Below are 20,551 nucleotides of genomic sequence, written 5' to 3' on the forward strand. Positions count from 1 at the left end.
CATGGCCTCATACCACTTTATCGAATGCACAAAACCGGCGCTACATTTCCGTATATCAAACCATCTAACATGGATTTTAACTCACACGTCTTCAAATTTTCTAAACTAGGGGCTATTTCCAGATAATGTTCAAAGACCAAGACCTTCTACAAGAGTGCCCCATGGTTTTTCAACAGAAGGTCAAAGGAGTAGGAGATGGGGACAAGAGAGAACAAAGAAACCTTTGAACCTTTATGTTCTCACCTGAGGTCCTTGTTCTGTCCTTAAGTCAAATGGGTTCCCAACCACCCTGGCTTTGGCTCGCTCCACACTCCTTTCCACAAACTCATGGTATATATCCTCTTGGACGTATGTCCGAGAACCAGCACAGCAGCACTGTCCCTGATTGAAGAACAAGGCAGAATGGGCTTGCTCAACAGCCCAGTCCACTGCAAGAGAGAAGAAAGTCGCTCTATAAGATGATCTGGAAAGTAAATGTCTTTACTGGTAGCAAGGAATTACAACCACAATTCCACACCTGCTTCCTAAGGAAACCATTTACAATTTAATCCTTCATCAGGAATGCAAGTTTGGCAAAGTCGTCTTTATGCATACGGGATACAGTCTAAAGCGACATTCTTTTAGAACCGATCACTTCCAAAAGGATATCAGATACGGAATTATCCCCATGCAAGAATGCCGGTCCAGTCTTTTCCTAGAAACTTAAGAAGGAACCTTTCAAAACCTTCCTTTGTGATTGCTGTTCTTATATTTAGGAAGGTTTTCTAATGTTTTAGAGTGGATGTACATTGCAGCTACTGACAATATGCTATGTGTATCAGCTACTACTGTTTAATAGGTGGTGTAGGTTACTTGGTTCAGGTGAAGGAAATTAAAGAGAGGAACCAAACCACAGCAAAAGATAAAGCAAAGGGGGAAGAAACAATCATAACAAAAAAAAAAAAGTTGCATGGAAAGTCAGTTTATTTGAAAGATTTTTATCTTGCCTTTCCAAGATATATTCAAGGTGGCCATAAGGTAAGACACTACAGTAGTTTAAACATTCCCAATGCATTTTGTGCAATTCTTGCTTTATCGTTGTGGAGACACAGCTCCTCTTATGTTTTGCAAGAAGGAAACATGACTTGGTATCTTCTCCATGTGATGCTCGTGCTCAGCTACTGAGCAACCCCCCCAAGTCCATTTAACTGCTAAATAAATTCTTCTGAAGTTCTGCTAAAATGTTAAATTACTATTGTATCATATTAGCTTCTCCATAGTTTACTACAGTAATTGAACAGGCCAGGGGGCATCTTCTAACCTGCAGCATTTTACTTAATCAGGGGTTTAATCTGTGGTTGGGATTCTAAGGTAAACTGAAAATAAATCAAACTAATAAAAATTTGAAAATGGAAGAAATCCCCCCCCGGAAATCTTCATTGTTTAACTTCCTACTTCTATTTCCTGTCACCTTGCACACACATTGAATGGCAAGAGTAGGCACATCACCGCATTCTGACTTGCAAGGTGCATCTCGATTTTGTGCGCCTTGCAGACTGAAAAACTTCCCCAAGCTGCATGCCAGCCAAGAGGCCTCCAACATTGTCTTAAGAGGGCAGTAAACCAATTTGCCTCACTGAAGATGTGACCCCCTTTTCAGTTTTCACTGCTACTGACAAGAAAAGAGTCTTACTGTCAGCATCAGACATGATGATATTTGGGCTCTTCCCCCCCAGCTCAAGTGTCACTCTCTTCAGATTACTTTCAGCAGCAGCCTTTTGGATTAGGTGACCAACCTATAATGGAGAAATGGAGAAGGATGTGGAATGTACAGAATGAACCTCTCAAGGAAGCAGTGGAGAGACAAGGAAGGCGTTATAAAAACAAAGGCCTGGGTAGTTGCCAGATAAGTCGAACCCACTGGTGGACCCAGGGCAGGATACTAAAGAGGATAACATCATACTGTTAGTTTCTTTTCAAAAAGTGAAGGTAATACTGTGAGTCAGAGTCACTGGCATTTTCAATTCAGTAATGGTGGTGGTGACCTGAGAAGCAACAGACCCAATATACCTAATGCAAGCTGGTTAACCCAGCAAAAGCCCACTGAATCCTGACAGCCCAATGTTAAAACAGATTTACCTGGAAACAAATCCCATTACTTTCAATTAACTTTAAGTATGCATGTTTAGGATTGCAAGCTAAGTGCAGCACTATTTTGGTCACAAGAATTTAAGGAGAAGTATGCAGCACTAAAACTGTGCTAGAAGTGCAGTGAAATTGGATCATTATGGATTACTTGTGTTGCATAAGCTACCGGTTCGCCCTCCTCCTTTATTTGCACACTGCAAAGCTAAGATCAATGTGCGGACTGTTTACAGTATTGTTTTGCAGAGGGATTACGTAAATCCTAGGGTCTCCATAGCAATCAGAAGTTCAAATTTGTCCTCTGCATCCACCTCTTCCTCTTTTATCAGCTAGTTTCTTTCAATTGATTTTATTAAGAACTGGAATGTCTTCATCCTCTTCCAGTAGTTACCTCTTCTCCTTGAGGGTTATTGGTTTGGTCTGGACAGCCATCAAGGCACACTTAATAGCAGCTGTTCACCACAGTATTCTTATTTACCAAAAGGCAACTCAAAAGTTGTTGATATGAGAGTTACTCAATGCGGGAGGGCTATCCAAAAAGTTAAGCGTTTCGATCCTCTCCCAGATCAGGAAGAGGTCAAGCCACATTACAAGCAAAGATGTTCAAGTCTTGATTGGATCACATTTCCCAGATAACAATACTTAACACTTTGGTAGCTCTTCTCTAGAGTGTCTCAAATGCTTTGAAAAATCCTCTTAATAATTCTTTACAGCAGCCCTGTGAAGTTGCTCAGTATTAACTTCCTCCTCCCCCGAATATGCAGTACAGGGATAGTAAGACCAGGAGAAGAAGAAGAAGAGATTGGATTTATACCCCGCCCTTCACTACCCAAAGGAGTCTCAGAGCAGCTTACAAGGAGCTTGCCCAAGGCCATCTAGCAGCTTCCCAAATTGTAGTTCAGTCTTCTAGCCAATGTGAAACATGAGCTCTTAGATGTGGAAAAGATCTCAGTTAATCCACTAACTGTCACTGCAAGGTGGCTTACAGTACCATTCTAGTGTTATAACCTTCTAAGTCCATTATGTTCGATGGACTTAAAAGGGTGCAACTCTGTTTAGGATGGCAGAGTTAGCCAAGCTCTTCTGGATTTAGAAAAGACCCTGAAACGGGGGAGAATGCAATGTGGCTTAAATCTTTGAGGATTTGGGGCTACCTGACCCAGCTCAACCATGAAGCTACTTGATAAGCCACAGGCCAAATATCCACCCTCAGCTGTGAAGCTAATGCGTAGACAGAATAAACCCCGAAAGAACTGCAAGGCTCTTTGTACTCTGAAAGACCCCAAAAGCTGATGTAATCCACCACTTCATTGCCAGTGAGACAATCTGCTGTCACTCAGCCTTCAGTTCCAAACCATTTATCGTCTGCAAATGGGGCCTGAAAGGGACAGAAGAGGCTTCCTGAACGTTCTAATCAGGGAAGACTCGATTAGGAAGTAATCTTGTTAACTGTCTAGCTTCAAGGTAACGGGCTTAACCCCAGGCCAGCAGACACCCTGCATTCCAATTCTAAATGGGAAGCTGTCCTGACCTCATCTCATCAGAGCTTGGAAGCTAAGTGGGATCGGCCCTGGTTGGTACTTGGATGGGAAACCAGCAAGGAAGTCCAAGCTTGCTGCACAGAGAGGCAATGGCAAGCCGCCTCTGTTCATCTCTTCCCTAAGTTGAAAACCCTGTAGGGTCACTGTAATCAGCTGCGACTTGATCTCACTTCCCACCACCAAATAGGATGCTAAGCTGCCTTTGCACATACCCTTGGCTGTCCTCTCCTTTAATCTTCCCTTCCCTCTACGCCCCCCCCCCCTTTGCTGAAATGAAGGTAAGCTGCTTGGGGCAGGGACCTTTCTTCAACCCACTGTAATGTTATTCTGCAAGCAGATGGTGCTATACCAATAATAAATGAACATCCTTCATGGCTGTGACCGTGTCCTATTAAAATCCTGACAATAGATGGTTAAAGAGAATGCAGCCAATCATCCTAAGCCTCAGCAGTATGACAAAACAAATGCTGGCCTATTATGCTGGGCTGCTGTAATACCGTGGCGTCCGTGAAAGGTTAAGTTTAAGGGTCTCACGGGAAGAGACTCTACTTAACTAGTCTCACGGGAAGAGACTCTACTTAGGATAACAGTTAAAGCAAGCTGGAAGCTGAGCAGCAGGCTAGGCCTCTCCTGTTCTGCTGCCTGAAGGCACAGACAGAAGAAGCTCCAGGCTTCCAGATTACTCACCTCCGTGGAGCCAGTGAACGCCACTTTATCGATATCCATGTGGGAAGAAATGGCAGCCCCTGCTGTGTGCCCAAAGCCAGGAATAATGTTCACCACGCCAGGGGGGAATCCAGCCTGCAAGGTGAAGAACAAAGAGGTGATTCTTCCGTAATGATTCAGGAAGGGACTGCCAATCGATGATCGAGAACCTGCTTGGCAAGGGGAGGTCATGGGGTCAGCTGGACTTAGGGAGACATTGCCCAGCCAGAGGCCCTGAAGGACTGTTGCTAGCCAGAAAAGGCAATACTGGGGTAGATTTCTGACCTAGGATAAGATTGCTTTGGGGCATGGCGACCTCACCGAATAAGTGGAGACAAAGTTTCCATTTGTGGTCCACACTCCCCCAAATCACGGAGGGCAGGTAAAATATGACAGATGGCCAAAGATGGTAAAGCATTTGGCCGGAAAGTGGACAGATACAGAACAGCTGTTGTCATTAAAGGGGGTTCTTTGACGTTTCGTGCTATAACCAAAGTGGATTTAAAACCCTTTACAACAGCTTGTGGCTTCTCTCCGGGAATCTTAGATAATATCTTGGTGCAGCTGAGAGAGCCTGCAGAAATCCTCAAGCTTGCTGATTGTATGAGTAGATGAGCAATGACCGCTGGGAAAAGACACTGGTAGGAAGACAGCGGGAGCCCCACAGATTCCTTACCTCCTTGATCAGACTGGCCACATACAACCCAGTCAGAGGGGTTTGCTCAGCCAGTTTCATCACCACCACGTTCCCTGTGGCCAATGCCGGCCCGAGTTTCCAGGCTTGCATGAGCAGTGGGAAATTCCACTGGAGTAAAGACACAAAGTGGAGAAGAAAGGAGATTAGCATAACCTAGGCTCCGGTCACATGGGCAGGAAAATGCAGGGGGGGGGGGAGCGTGGCTGTGTGCCCCGGGGCAAACAAATGCGCGGTTAAGCGATCAGACCTCCCGTGGAGGTCCTGTGGAGGTACCGTGGAGGTTCCGTGGGTAGGGAGAGGTGCCGATCACAGGACTAGCCTGCGCGCAACAAAGAAGTGCACGGTGCAGCAAACTGGTGTTGTTGTTTTTTGTGTACACGACGAATGCGCATGCTCCGTTGGGTGCGTGTGCGCATCCACGGAGACTTGGGGGGGGGAACCCTTTGTCGCAAGGGGACATGGGCGGGCGCCGGATGCCACTGAAAACACGATCAGACGCCCGCCCTTGCCCCGCAGTTTCCGGAAACTAGTACCTCTGAGGTACTAGTTTTTTGCAGCGCGTTTTCGCCGGGAAGCCTCGGTTGTGCCACGGGAGCTCTACGCTTCCCAGATGTGCCGGTGAGATCACACCCGGAAAATCCGCCTGTCTTCCGTCTCTCTTGCGTGGCTTATGTTCTGTGTGAGCGCAGCCCCAGTGCAGCAGAATCCCTTGACTCCCTCCTTTCCTGTTCCTACAGCCAGGATCAGATTTTTTAGCTCCTTGAGCTGGAAGATTTTGCAGCATTAAATCCACAATGGGATGGGTAATAACAGAATCATGGCCATGCATCAAATAAGGAAGCCCACAGGCAAAGAACAGCAAAGGTGGGATGCCGGCAGGGAAACCTGGATATTCTTCTCTCCTGTTATAGGATTTGTAAGGCTAAGGAGATATGTGATGTGTTGAAGTCACTCTTTTGCTACTGAGGCCTCTCTTCTTTCAGGATAGGCTCTGAAATCGCGTTGGAAAGACTTCTGTTCACGAAGCTTCTTTTTCTGTATCCAGGGTCAAATCACTTTCAGTCCATTCTGCTTACACATACATGTGTGTAGACACTAGGCCCTCGACAATCTTAACATGGCAGCATAGGGTTCAAGATCTGCTACTGACTTCAGCACAGTGGGGGGGAAAGGTTATTGCCTGAATGGCTATGGAAACACAGAGACAGATCCCTTGCGCATCTCAAACATAGCACGCCCATCTTCCAATGTATGGGGTAGTAAGCATTACTTACTGGAATGACCTGTCCACAGACCCCAACTGGCTCATGCCTTGTGTAGGTGAAAAAGTCTCCGTCCATGGACACAGTTTTCCCATGGAATTTGTCTGCCCAACCAGCATAGTACCTGAAATGGAACAATTGATTATTCACGCAGTAAATTTGAGACGAGGGGGAATATGCAGGGAAACTCTACGTGTATTGAAAACAGTTATTGTAAATATTGTATTTCTTCTGCTCTGGGACTCCTCCTCTGGAGCAGTGCAGAAAGCTGAGGGAGATTCTCAGCTGCTTAGTCTAAACAGCCTGCCCTCCTAGACCAGCCTCTGGTTAGTATCAGTTCTAGACCTCTGCACCTCTCCTGTCCTCTGGCCCAGTTCTGTTAGCTGAAAATATGAACTGCATCATGAATGTCATAAGTTTGCTATTCACTTGTATAAACAGTAGAAACTAGGCGGCAGGGGAAAAGGAGAGGCGTACACAAATTCAAGACATTCCTGGCAAGTACATCAGTTGACACTGTTTCTGTTCTGCTGCCTGTGATTGATGTGGATACATCTGTGTATGGGTACCAGCATTGTGTACCGCTTCTAGGCTTCCCCCGTGCCAGATGGCTGACTGACCTCGTGTAGAAGCACCCTTATACAAAATTACACAAAAATTAGCCTACAGAGGTTTTGCCATTCCATGTGCTTACATTGGTCATATACAACCCAAGAGAAAAAAATAATAATAAACTTCTGGAAAACTTCCACACCAGGTTGACCGAAAGTGATCCACAGTGTGGCTATTTACAAATCTCCTTCAGATCAAAAGCTCAGACAACTGGCCCAGTGATTAGACCCAATTCAGATGGAAAGAGGTCAGGGGAGAATTTAATACAGTGACTTAGGAATTTCACATCTGCACTGCGGGTGGTCCTCTATCCCCCAAGCTCTTCCGCTGGACAAAGCCTGTCCCTCAAGGGCAGATACAAATGCCTGAAAGCAAGGCACAAGTAGGAAATGTCCCCTTCAAAAGGTCTGACTACAACCAACATGCACAGTTCCCGTTCATTCCAATGGGGTTTTGAAGAAGAAATTGCAAGTGGATTGAGTACCAAGGCCTGGATCCCACAAAGTCTCTTGTTTCAGGAAAGCACTGGGAGAAAGTGCTACCATTGGTGGGATGGATCTGTCAGATCCAGTCTATTTGCCCCAGCTTGAAAAATCCTCACCGGAGGTGTTTGATGACCATGTCTAAATCCACCAGGTAGGCAACAGCATACGGCTTGCCATTGTCCAAGGTTTCCAGAGCCTGCAACAAAAAATAAGTTATCAGTTCCAAAACTAATCCCAACTTGCCTATCCCCACGTCACATAATCAAGTGTCTGTTAGAGAAGTCCCAAACATATCAGGAAAAGTTGGCACATGAGTCAAATTGGCCGGTTAAACACTGTCAAACGACTTGTCTGTTCTTTGGCTATGGTCAAATGACCCACACAGCCAAGAATGCTGCTGTGTAGCTTCCTGCCTTTTTTATTTCATTCTGGTGACATTTGTTAGCAAGACCAGCAGTGAGGGCTGCCCCCCCCCCCAAACCGCACCCACCTGCAGCAAACCTGGCAGCAATACAAAGCTGCTCCAGTAGGCCACAACTAGCACCACTGCCTTTAACATTTATTTTGCTGTACATGGGGGTTAAAATTCATTACACTTTTTTTTTTAAAAAAACATATTTTATTGTTTTTCAATCCTGACTAACTTGTTTACGATTAATTAGACAAGCAGGTTGAACTTCAGTCAAGTATCTTTTTTGATGTTCTAATTAAATTAATGCTTCTGAAAACACTTGGACCGATATTTGGCTGGACTAGAAGGGTTTTTGACCTCTCAGGTGACCAGCCCTGTTAGGAAGTGCCCCCCCACTCCCCGAGAACAGAGCAGAGCAAGCCTAATATATGCCAAACATACAGCCAGGTAAGCGCGGTCTCTCTCAATCAGGTCAGCGAGACGGTACAGCAGTGCGCCTCGTTGGGAAGCATCCATCCTTCTCCAAGGAGATCCAAATTTGAATGCATCTCTGGCTGCCTTGACCGCCTTGTCAACATCCGCCTGGAAAAGGAGTCCAAAGAGGACAGGGTAAACAGTGAGCAGTGGTTCAGGATGTGACCAGCAGAAGCAGCAGCCCCAGAGAAGCAGAAACAATGAGGCACAGGCACACTTAAGCTCATATGCTCTTGGCGACACACTCGCCAGGAAAAGCTGCACTGTTTCAGGACTTCTGCAGCCATGTGGACTGACTGATGGGCCTGTGCTGCTCCTCTGCTCCCTCCCCCATGTTCAAGTTTGGAGGTATATGGAACGAGCACAAATTGGAAGCACTGATACATGCAGAAGGAGGGGTTTTGAGGGAGCGTGCATTTATTTTCCTGGACCGTGCTTTTCGTCAGCTCCAGAGGTCCACAGTCAAATGGAAATTCAATTGTGGCCCCGGTCACACAGCAAAGTTGCCGCGGGAGAGGCACGGGAGTCCCGCGGATTTTCCAGGCGCGATCTCACCCCAACATCTGGGAAGCGCAGTGCTCCCGTGGCGAACCCGTGGCTCCCCGCCGAAGGTGCGGCGTTAAAAACTAGTACCTACGAGGTACTAGTTTCCTGAAACCGCAGGCCAAGGGCGGGCGTCTGATAGCATTCCCAGTGGACTTACATGGCACCCGGTGCGGTTTGTCTCTGCAGGTTGCGCAACAGCGCCCAACAGTGCATGCGCACAAAGAGCGATTGCTAGTGTGATCGCGCCGCGCGGCTTCTGTGCCACGCTGCAGGATACCCGTCTGATCGGCATAGTCCCCGAACCACGGGACCTCGACCGGGACGTGTGCTCGGGCAGCCGCGCTGCAGGATACCCGTCTGATCGGCATTTCCCCCGAACCATGGGACCTCGACCAGGATGTGGGCTCGGGCAGCCGCGCGTTAGTTTCCCCCGAGGAATTAGCCTCCCCTCCCCCCCCCCCCCCCCCCGCGATATCCAGCCTGTGTGACCGGGGCACTATTTATTTTCTTTGCCACCTTTCCACCTAAATAGGGTCTCCAGTGAGCATCCAAACATCTCAACATTAAAACAGCAAGTATACATGAAATAATTCAGTTAAAACATAAACACACATAACACCAAAACCAGGGAGCAGGGCCAGCAACAGTTACTGGAGGTATGCCAAAACAAAACAATACATTCAGTAGTGACTGGTTCCCAACAATGATGTGGGGTGGAAAATCTTCCGAAACAAGTTTTCTGGACATTTTTTCCACCCCACATATATTAATATAGTTTGTTTGTATTTGTCAGGGCTGCAAATCCATCATGTTAGATGGGCTAAACGAGGAATATGATAAATGAGGGATATGAAAGATGGACAAACCCCAATGCTTTGGACATGGTGTATTTGCCTTCCATTGCTAACGTTATTTAAATTGAAATCGTCCAATTTTCCCAGAAAATTTTTTCTGGAAAACCTACATCACTGGTTCTCAACAGCAACCCCCTCTGCTGAGGCAGATGTACAGTGAGATTTTCTGCAGCAAGAGCAGACATGGTGGCCAGAGATTCCAAATGGGTCCTGGACCTTTAGAAGTTCCATAGATCTAGAATTCCCTAGACCGGGAAACTACACACCACACTCACTCCCCTGGCTTCCATACATGAGGCAGGACTGCAAAGCAAAAATGGGGAGCTGCTCTGGCCCTAACTCTTTATGGTGCCTCATTCTCTTTCTTACATGGGCTGCCCGGCATGTTCCACTGGATAGCATTGTTATAATTTTACTGAACCTGCAAGGTTCAGTGTCTGCTGGCATCACAGTGTGGCAGTTAGCAAAATGTTTGCCTTAAGCAGACCTTAAACAGATGTCAGCGTCTCAGTTAAGCAACTATGTTTGTGGTCAAACTACCACCCTAAGGAGAAGACCGCACCACCAGCAACAAAGGATCCAAGCCACCGAGCTCCAGCAGGAGAGAACGAAGGACCTGTTTATAATTGAACAGTTTCCAAGAGTCAGGAAAACACTGTTACAATTCCTATTTCTCAGTGCAACACAAATCATCATAGAGAGCATCACTGTAGGATGCACTTTTTTGCTTTTTCACTGCCAACAGTTTGGTAGAGTGTAGCAATTTATATCACCACAGTGCCTTCCGTGTGGCATACATTTTAAAAAGAAGAATCCTGTACTTTGGAACTAGCCTATTCCAGATCTGAGATTGCATTTTCAGTTACCCACATTTCTCAACCTCCTGATCCTCCTCGTGGAGCTCCACTGGCGGTTTCCTCCTGGTCTGAGACTTGTTTATCAATTGTTACCCTTTGCCTATAGCCAGCAGCCAGGATTCTGTGCAATTTTTGCTGTGTCATTTCTGTTTGCTAATATAACGATCCAGATTTATTCTGGTCATGGACTGTAAAAAAAAGATTCTGACTTTGAACTATCCAGGTTCCCTGTCAGAGATAACGTTATTATGAAATTACACCGAATGAAATGGGTACCTTTGGCTCCCAGGCAGCAAACCTAGCAACATTTACATCCAACATTTTTCTTTGCCGGCAGCTGCTGCCCAGCTAATGTTTGTTCTGCAGCTTCCTGAGAAGCAGACAAAAGGACGGGCAGAGGTTTCTATGCTGAGAGCAAGTTATTTTTGGTATGGGGCTGAAATCCATAGGAGCAGGTAAGCTTTAGGTGTTAAAGCTCAAGACAGCTTAAAGACACACATACTAAGGGGGGACAATATTTGAGTCCAGTGATACGTTTAAGACCAACAAAGTTTTATTCAAGGTATAAGCTTTCGGGTGCATGCACACTTCCTCAGATACAGTGAAGTAGAATTTCCTCAACCATTACACTCGGGTCTTGAACTGCTGAACTACCGACCTTCCACAGCCTGCAGTTCAGCGTCTTAACCACTTGAGCCACCGCAGCTTCCACTTATTGTGCCATAAAATATGGCTACCAAGTAACAGATCAGTCTATAGAGAACACTTCTCATCCATTGCTTCTCTCATCCTTGTTAACAACCCTGCAAGTTAGGCCAGTATCCTTATCTCTCTGTTACAAAGGTGGACAGCATGCTTGAGGCCGATGACAAGTTCCTGGCTCAGTCCTTGGAGAGATATTTTGTCAGAAATAAATGCCTACGACCATACCACCCTGAACACGCCTGATCTCGTCAGAAATAAATGACAGTTTGGGATACAACAGGGGACCCCAACATAGTGCCGACCAAGTGTTTTAAGAAAATGGGCAAGGCAAGTGGGGCTTTGTCCTAGCAAGCCTGCTGACTGGCTGTGCAGATTTTTTTTTAAAAAAATGCTGCTTTGGCAGCACCTGCCACCACAGCATAATGATCTCCACTGACAGACCTCCTGGTATTTTTGGCCACTGTGTGACAGAGTGTTGGACTGGATGGGCCACTGGCCTGATGCAACATTGGCTTCTCTTATGTTCTTATCATGTAACTGAAGGTAAGCTGTGGCAGCCATTTTGTGGCTGGCTCTGTCTCCTCTGGCAGCTGTTTTGTGACTGTGCCCACCATTTTGTATCAGAGTTCCAAAGGTACCTGCAGAAAGATTGATTGAGGACCCCCTGGGATATAAGATACATGTTGCTTCTGTTGATTTATTCAGGACAGAAAAATGGTAGCTGCCCTGAGCCTGCTTCGGCGGGGGATAAATCCAATCAACAAACAAATAAATGAGTTGAGTTCCTGGAGAACTGCATGCCAAATATTGGGGAGAACAAAGAATACCACCCACTGATCCCTTAAGAAGTGGATTAAAATGATTGCAGGACTACCAAATAATATCCAAAATCACACACCTAAATGAAAGGAATGGACCTTTGGACCCGTCTTATCAGAACTGACAAATGTTTACCAACTTTCGTAAAACAAGATCTGACTCCATGCTCCTGCTATTGATCACTCTCTGCACCCTCTTTTCAGTTCCAGCGTCTGCACTACTTTGCATTTACCTTGTCTCCTTCGGCGACCTGGCAGATGACCTCGCCTGTGGATGGGTTGATGGTCGGGAATGTTTTCCTGCTGGTGGAGTCGTGCCATTCATTGTTGATGAAAATCTGCAAACAAGAAACCCACCAATAAGCACTCAGGAGCTTTAGCTCAGGAGGGACTGGGAATGCTTCAGCTGGCTAAGGAGGCTGACTAATGGTTAAGAACATGTTTCATGAGTCCATTAATACAATATAGGTAAATGGGACTGAAAAGTACACAGACGGAGAGTGATTTCAGCAAAGCGTACTTTATTCGATCAGGAACAAGACGACTTTGGCCGGCTCGCAGGCTGGCTTATATCCCCCAAGAAACCGCCACCCAAAACACACCCCTACTTCTCAATAGGTTATTTACAGTGGCTGAGAGTCCTATAGGGACTTCAAAGTTCTAATTGTGTCAACTGCATAAGAGAAAAAGAACTGAAACAAAATGGCCCACAAATGATAGCATATAAAAACTGGCAGAAACTAAAAAGGAGCATCTTTGAACATCCCTACAGTAGACCTTCGAATGTGGCCTGCTGGGCACAGTCAGCAGGGAAGGCTATTGCCTTTGGATCTTGCAAAGTTCCCAGAAGCATTCAGCTAAGTATGGTTGGAGGCAGAATGCAGAGTTAGGCAGACTTTGATCTGATCCAGCAGAGTTCTTCCTGATGACTGGCGCGCACCGTGTTCTTGTGAAGGGTGTGTGTGTGTCCAGCATGTGTTTGGCACAATGGAAAATCCAGGTTCAGTTTCCAGTTAAAGAACCATCAAGTTGGATTCTGCTGCTCCATTTTGCAAGTGGTGGAAATTTCCCATCACAAGAAGTTTGAAGAACTGTCTGAGACAGAGGAAGAGGCCACCATCAGCAGAACAGATCCATTAAGATCCAGCCCCTGGAAAACTGATTTCTGCCTGAGATCTTGGAGAGACAGGATGGGGATGGGTGAACTAAAACTTTGTGTGAGGCAGTTAATATGCCCGAGACTCCAGAGACTACAGCAACTAACTCCAGAGAACTGTCACAGTATGGAACAGCTGCACAATACAATTGTTCCCGGTATCTAAACCTCGTAATCTGTGTCTTATAAGAGACTTTATCAATATGTTAAAGGTACTCAAGGCTCAGAAAAGTACACACTACTGGGCAAAACACACTGTTTGATTTAGCAGTACTGGTGGTGTTTAAGTGAAATAAACCCTCTAATCGGGATTAGGGTACATGGATCCATCACTCCGTAGTTGTTGAATGTGTATTTGTCTTTCACATTACCCTCCCAAGTACATTAAAAAAAAAAAATCAGTGTGCAGTTAAGCATGAGAACATGCTTCAGAAAGAAGTGTTATTAAATGCTTTACAAACACAGCGGCAGAAAATACAGGAAATTGCTGTTTAGCCATTTACAGGAAGCACAGGAAGATAAAAATGGATGGAAGGAAGCCCTTCTCTGTTGCTACAGTCCTCTTCCAGAGCAAGTCCCTTTAAAGAAGAAAAAAACACACACGAAACTTTGCCAAGCTTGGCCTGCAGCTGCAGTGTCAAATATGCAGCACAGTTCTCCTTATTTGCAACAAGGATTTCAAAAGCTCCTTAAAGTGGGAGAAGGAAGTCATGCAAAGGAAGAGCTCTCTCCCACTGCCTCCAACCTTCTTGGTCTTCTGGAAATAACTCAAACATGGAACAGTCCCCATATTATCGTGTCGGATACATGGCCCAAATCCTGCCTTGGAGCTGTTCCTTAGAATGCAGTGTGCTTTTTTTTTTTTTGTAAAGGCAAGCATTGGCTCAGCCTTTGTTTATCATTAATTTTCCTGCTTATCAGCCAGTGCCGACTGAACCATTGCAGGCTGGCAGGGGGATGACCGAGAGGAACACTTGATATTTTGCTATTAAGATTCAGGGCGAGCCAAAAGAAGTTCTGTAGAGAAGTCCCCCTCCCCCACAGCTGTGGAGGATTTCAAAATCCACATCAGCACAGATCAAGCGTTCAGGGAGTCTTGCCAAGGGATGCAGAACTCCCCACTTCAGCAGGCTATTTCTAGCCCTCACCAGATATTTAAACCCATTCTTATGGCCTACATTTACAACACAGAAGTATCTTTGGATACACTAATCTAGATCCCTGTATTGCACAATAGGAAAGGTTCAGAACCATGACCTTCAAGGACACCATGAAGTGTCTCGACTCCTTGGCAAGAGTATAGGAAAGTGCAAGTCTAGTTGTATCAGACCAACCTTCAGCATTCTCCATGTTCAGTGTACTTCCGAATACAGCTGTGGAGGAATGAATGGTGTGTGGGTGGGTGCTTACATGCTCTACTTGTGCACTTCCCCAAAAGAATTAGATCCACCTGGCCATTGCTGGAAACAGGATGCTGGACCATAGGGACTCTTGGTTGGTGCAATTCAGCAGGTCTTTTCTTGCACTCTTACTTCCATTCTGATCCTGACAGCTGCCAACTAAATGCCAAAATAGTTCACTAGGTGATGGCATGAAGGGAATGGACTGTCTCCGTCATCTGTCCCCTGCATCCATCACAGACATACTGCCTCTGAACATGGAAGTTCCATTCAGCTATCATGGCTAATGGTATTGATGGACCTTACCTATGAGAATTTGTCTAGAACTGTTATTAAGAACTAAGCTAGGGGCCATTACCAGCGAATGCCATATTTATGATGCATATTCAGGACAGACTCTCTCTCGTAACTCTATCTACATTAAACTGGGCAACAGTATTTTGTGTCAGATCTCTCCATCATCGTTGCCCCTTTCAATGTTACTGGGATCCAGTCAGGTCACGCTGGAAACCATGAGCTCTGGACTGAGATCACTTGTCACTGCTACTCAGGCAATCTCCATCGCATAAGGAGGTTAGAAACTGCAGTGGAAGGAAATCATGGAGACAAACTGAATACATGGAGGTGCAGTGTGGCAATGCCACCCATCCTCACTTTGCCCAGACAGAACACCACAGAGGGAACTTGCAAGCAGAGGAGTCTTCCCTCTCCAGAGTCTGCTTCCTAAATACAGGGTCAGTAACCAGCAACATGCCTTGAGAGTCCCTTGGACTGCAAGAAGATCAAATCAGTCAATCCTAAAAGAAATCAACCCTGACTGTTCCCTGGAAGGCCAGATAATGAAACTGAAGCTCAAATACTTTGGCCACCCAATGAGAAGGGCGCACTCACTGGAGAAGACCCTGATGCTGGGAAAGACTGAAGGTCAAAGAAGATGGGGATGGCAAAGGATGAGATGGTTAGACAGTGTCATAGATGCAACGAACATGAAATTGAGCCAACTTCAGAGGACGGCGGAAGACAGGAGGGCCTGGCGGGAGCTGGTCCATGGGGTCGCGAAGAATCGGACTCGACTGTGCGACTGAACAACAACAACCAGCAACATGCCTGACAGTTTCTCCCCAGGCTAGATTTGTTGGATGAACTAAGCTCGACAAGGATCCGAGCGCACGTTGCTGCACACCTTTCTCTGAGCACCAGGAAAGCAGCTTTACAGACCAGTGAGCCGCCTTGCACCTGACCCTTCCGAGTCCCCGTCCTCTACTGCCTGTAAGCCTCTCTGACATCAGTTGGCTCCTGGCTGAGCCTTGGCCACCTTTCCCCCTCTTTGCTCTGCCTTGTGACAAATGCAGGCTCCTCAGGGCAGGGACATCCCTTCCAATGCTTCCTCTAAGCTGTGGAGTCTTGTGAGCAAGCGATTTGGCTACTGCATAAATCAGTTTGCTTTGGAGCCATTCTTCCTGAGATAAGACAAAAAAATGTGTGAGCTGGAGGCTAAAAAACTGTGAGCCAGGTCACACTAACTCAGCTTAGAGGGAACACTGATCCCTTCTCATATCCTGTAAAGCTCCAGAAACATTGATGGCACTTGAAGCTCAATAACCACATTACAAAGAATGTCGGACTCCACCCGCAACTGCTCACGGCCTCTTTCCAAGTCAACAACCAAAGTGTCGAGAATTTATTAGGAAGCCTTAAAAAGACATGGGGGTCCTGTGGCATCTCTTAGTCTAGCATCAGCTTTCCTGGACTATTTTTGCTGCAACAGGCAAACATAACTACTCCCCTGGAATTCAGCTTTCCACATGGCTTATAAGATCAGTTTCCCCTTCCCCCAAGACCTGTATCATTTTTAAGCTTACTGCTATGATTCCATGGTGGTTTTACACCATATTTTGTTAAGTGCTGTGCAGAATGCAAGAGAGACACAGCATCTGTCTGAAGGGCTTAATATTGTACAACAAATCACAAGTCTGAGACAGGCGTCCCATGATACAGAGGCCGGGAGCCAAGGAAATTGCTCAAGACTGCACTTCGCAGACTCCATGGCTGGAATTAGCTTTGTTTCTTACTTCTGAAGCAAGCTGCTCGAGCAGCCAAATGGGAAGGGGGCGGGCAGTATAAACACTTGGGACAGGATTCAAGGCTCCCCCAGTCAACGCCTGGCTTTTCTACAGGAGGCTTGTTAAGAGGGGAATAACCTGCCCAAAGGAAGCATCCACTCAGGCCAATGGCAAGCAGCACACACGGACACATGAAGCTGCCTTCTACTGAATCAGACCCTTGGTCCATCAAAATAGATTCAGGTGTAGTAGCCCTATGGGTCTGAAGCAACAGAACAAAGTTCGAGTCCAGCGGCACCTTGAAGACAACAAAGTTGAATTCTGGATATAAGCTTTCATGTGCATGCACACAAGAGCTTATACCTGGAATTCAACTTTGCTGGTCTGAAAGGTGCCGCTGGACTCAAACTTTGTTTCGGTCCATTAAAGTCAGTCTTGCCTACTCAGACCGGCAGCAGCTCTCCAGGGTCTCAGGTGAGCAGGAGCCTTTCCCATTACCTTCTGCCTGGTATTGCCGGAGCAAGTACAGTGCAGGAGATACCAGGGATTGAAACCGGGACCTTCTGCATGCCAAGCAGGTGCTCTGCACCTGAGCCACACTGTCCTTGCACCCCCAAAAAGCCTACAGCACCCAATATTCTCCCCTCCAAGCACTAACCAGACCCAACCCTGCTTAGCTTCTGAGATCAGGCGTGTTCAGCGTGGTTTGGGTGCAGCACCCCCTCCCACAAGCCAGCAGTTCAGTTTTCCTAAACAGGTGCTGGGTACAGATATGTGTGCATGGCCTGCAGCCGGCCAGCACACTCCGCACATGCATGAAGACACCCTTTCCTTTAATTTCACATTCTCCCGGGATCCACACACCAGACTGGGAGGACGTTTCAAAGGAGTTCAGCTTGCCTTATTTCCTCCCTGCAACTGAGGGCTCCCAGCCAGCCTGGAGCACAGAGATATGACTGCCGAGCATGGGGGTGCCAAGTCCCACCTTTAGTTCTCAGAAGAGTAACTACCATGCTTTAAAGAGAAGAGAAGCAAATGCTGGCGGCTGGGACCTTTCTGTCAGACTTCCGGTGACTTGGACTCTGTGAGCAATAAAACGTATAGCGGGTTTGACACTCTCCTCTCCTTTGCACAGCTGCATTATTTTTTTCCGCTCTGGGTTTTTGGGGTAGTGGTTAACCCCTGTTAAAAACTCACACAGAAGAGAGGCCAAGGTTGTCAATGCTCCCTCTAAGCCGTGGAGTCTTGTGAGCAAAAATTCTACTTTGTGAGCTACTGGCATTAAAGTGGTGAGCGAGCGATTTGGCTACTGAATAAATTAGTTTGCTCTGGAGCCCTCCTTCCTGAGCTGAGACAAAAATGTGTGAGCCAGAGGCTAGAAAACTGTGAGCTGGCTCACACTAACTCAGCTTAGAGGGAACAACGGACTTGTGGTCTACTGGAAAACCCCATTCCTTGACCTTGAAAGATCGCTCCCCTCATCTCTGGTGTGTGTAATGTGCTCTGCGCAGCACTCTGTACTTGCTCACACTGCAGAAAAGAGCCAGAGTCCAGGAGCACCTTAAAGACGAACAAAATTTGTGGCCGAGGAGGAGCTTTTGTGGCTATTTGAAGATGGGAGCAGCGACTCCTGGATGCTCCTCCACTGCCACAAATGTTGTTCGTCTTTAAAGTGCTCCTGGACTCTGGCTCTTTTCTGCTGGTACAGACAAACCAGCAGGGCTACCCGCCTTGATGTACCTGCTGGGGGGAGGCATTCACCTAATCTTTCCTCCTTTGGGCTCAGTGCCTGCAGGAAGCTACATTAATACTTCCCCCTGCTTCTGTATTCATGGCAAAGAAAAGCACCCTGCAGTTCCCTCAGAGGCACTTGCATCTTCTCCTCCATCTTTTTCACCAGTAAAAAACGCCAGCTCTGCACTTTTTGAAGTTGTTTGGCTTGCAAATTTCAAGCTATGGAACAGAAAAGGCGCTAGTGAGCCGTAAAAAGCAAAAGCACTCTGCATGTGTTCAGGGGCGCTAAGTTGCAACTTATCCTTTCCCGAAAGGCAGAAATGCCGCCCTGTTCCCCACCACCTCCACATTACCTGCAGACACCGAGGTATCAAAGAAGCAACAGGTGACAAGAGAGCGGAAAGCCAGGGCGTTCTGCCTATGCCTCGGAACTCTGCTGTCCCGTCGCATTAACCAGCATAACTTGTGAAGCAGAACCCAACGCGCGGGTGCGTCTTCTCCCCCGCGCGGGGCCCTGCCCACTTGAGGCGAAAGCCCAGCCAGGGACCAGCGCAACGTTTCCTCCGGCTCCCGACCGTCCACACGTGCAAACGGAGCCCTGGAGCGCCTTACCTTCTTGTAGGAGATGTCCGGCCGCGTGTTGGGCTGCGGGACGGCAGCGGCGGCGGCCGCAAAGGACAAAGGTCTGCAGCCGAGGAGCAGGCGGAGAGGAGCCGCCTTGCAGGGAGTCTGGAACGCCGCTTGCAACATGTTGCCTCCGAAAGCGAGTCTGGATCGTCCTGCGGTCAGCAGCTCCGCCCAAGTCTCTCTGCCCGGGGCTCCTTCGCCTGCTTCCTTTCTCTGCTCGCGGACTGACCCGAGCGCCGCCTTCTCCCTCCGAGCAGCCAATGACAGCCGCCGCGGGAGGGGGAGGGCGAGAAAGACCCTCCCACTAAAGGGAAACCAGCGAGACGCGTTACTCCGCCAAACGCGCTTTTTTTCTAGCGCGATCTCGCCATGTACGCCTCGGAGTGCGGCGTGCGCTGGATGCGTTCATATGCGCGGCACGCACCGCAGGATTTCTCTGCGCCTGACTATCGAGAGCTGGGTGGCACCTTTAAGACCAACAAAGGTTTATTCAACGCAAGAGCTTTCGTGTGCATGAACACTTTTTCAAATACAGCGGAAAGGAAACCAGATGTCAAATTTATACATACAGGCTGAACAGCAAATTAACATGTAACATGACGATGCAGATGCTTTAAGACATTCAATTTCAAAGTAAAGGTTTTCACTTTGAATATCTTAAAGCATCTGCATCGTGTCACATGTTACTTTGCTGTTCAGCCTGTATCTATAAGTTTGACATCTGGCTTCCTTTCCAAACATATTTGACAAAGGGTGCCTAGCACACGAAAGCTCTTACCATGAATAAACCTTTGTTGGTCTTAAAGGTGCCTGACCGGACTCTAAATTTGTTCTACCGCTTCAGACCAACACGGCTGAGCACCTGGAACTATCGAGAGCTGAATTCGTCTACCGACTTCATGGGGGAAGGGGACAGCGAAGTCTCAACGTGGGGCCCCAACCGCATGTGCAAATCGACTTGTCATCGAGTGATGAATTTACACGCGCAGATTCACCAGGCTTTTGCCAGGTGAAGTGTTGAGTGAAGAATCTCCGGCTGCTGGAGCTTTTGAAGCACGGACCAGAAGCTGCTACATCCCCTATGGCAAAGATGCATAGTAGGAGGGCTCTGGTTGGGACGGAGTGCATTGGTTTCTCCAGGCGCACACATTTGCAATCCTTGTGTGGACCAGTTTTTTGGGGGCTCCTTTTCTGCCACAAATCCCATTACCAGCATTTCACCTTGCCCTCCCCACCTCTGCCACCAGGCACCCAGGGAAGACCTGTCGCTTCCCCAGGTTTGATACCCTTTAAGTTGCCCCCCAAGACTGTTTGGTCTCCCAGTTGCTTCTGGCTTGTATTGTTTCTTCTGAGGTCAGTACTGGTTTATAAGAAAGCAAAGGCTGTGCAGGTTACCCCCTTGCTTTGTGGTGCTCACCAGCCCCGTAGCTAGGGAATTCTTTGGAAGGGGGCCTTGGGGGGGCCCGCCAGCTAATTAAA

The 20,551-nt window shown here is 47.3% G+C and overlaps 1 protein-coding gene across 1 annotated transcript in view; it reads right to left on the reverse strand.

Moving 5' to 3' along the window:
- Positions 1-19,289, reverse strand: part of ALDH2 (aldehyde dehydrogenase 2 family (mitochondrial)) — a 23,336-nt gene extending 4,047 nt beyond the window's left edge. The window contains exons 1-9 of the mRNA XM_015413226.1: positions 19,058-19,289; positions 12,326-12,430; positions 8,280-8,420; positions 7,543-7,622; positions 6,342-6,453; positions 5,047-5,175; positions 4,353-4,466; positions 1,673-1,775; positions 244-428 (exon numbers count right to left, since the gene is read on the reverse strand). Coding sequence (XP_015268712.1) covers positions 244-428; positions 1,673-1,775; positions 4,353-4,466; positions 5,047-5,175; positions 6,342-6,453; positions 7,543-7,622; positions 8,280-8,420; positions 12,326-12,430; positions 19,058-19,195 — 1,107 coding nt within the window. The 5' untranslated portion in view covers positions 19,196-19,289. The remainder of the gene's footprint in view (positions 1-243; positions 429-1,672; positions 1,776-4,352; positions 4,467-5,046; positions 5,176-6,341; positions 6,454-7,542; positions 7,623-8,279; positions 8,421-12,325; positions 12,431-19,057) is intronic.
- Between the last annotated feature and the right edge of the window lie 1,262 nt (positions 19,290-20,551).

The sequence above is a fragment of the Gekko japonicus genome, unplaced genomic scaffold (assembly GCF_001447785.1).
Source record: "Gekko japonicus isolate JY-2015 unplaced genomic scaffold, Gekko_japonicus_V1.1 scaffold10, whole genome shotgun sequence".
Taxonomy (NCBI): Eukaryota; Metazoa; Chordata; class Lepidosauria; order Squamata; family Gekkonidae; genus Gekko; species Gekko japonicus.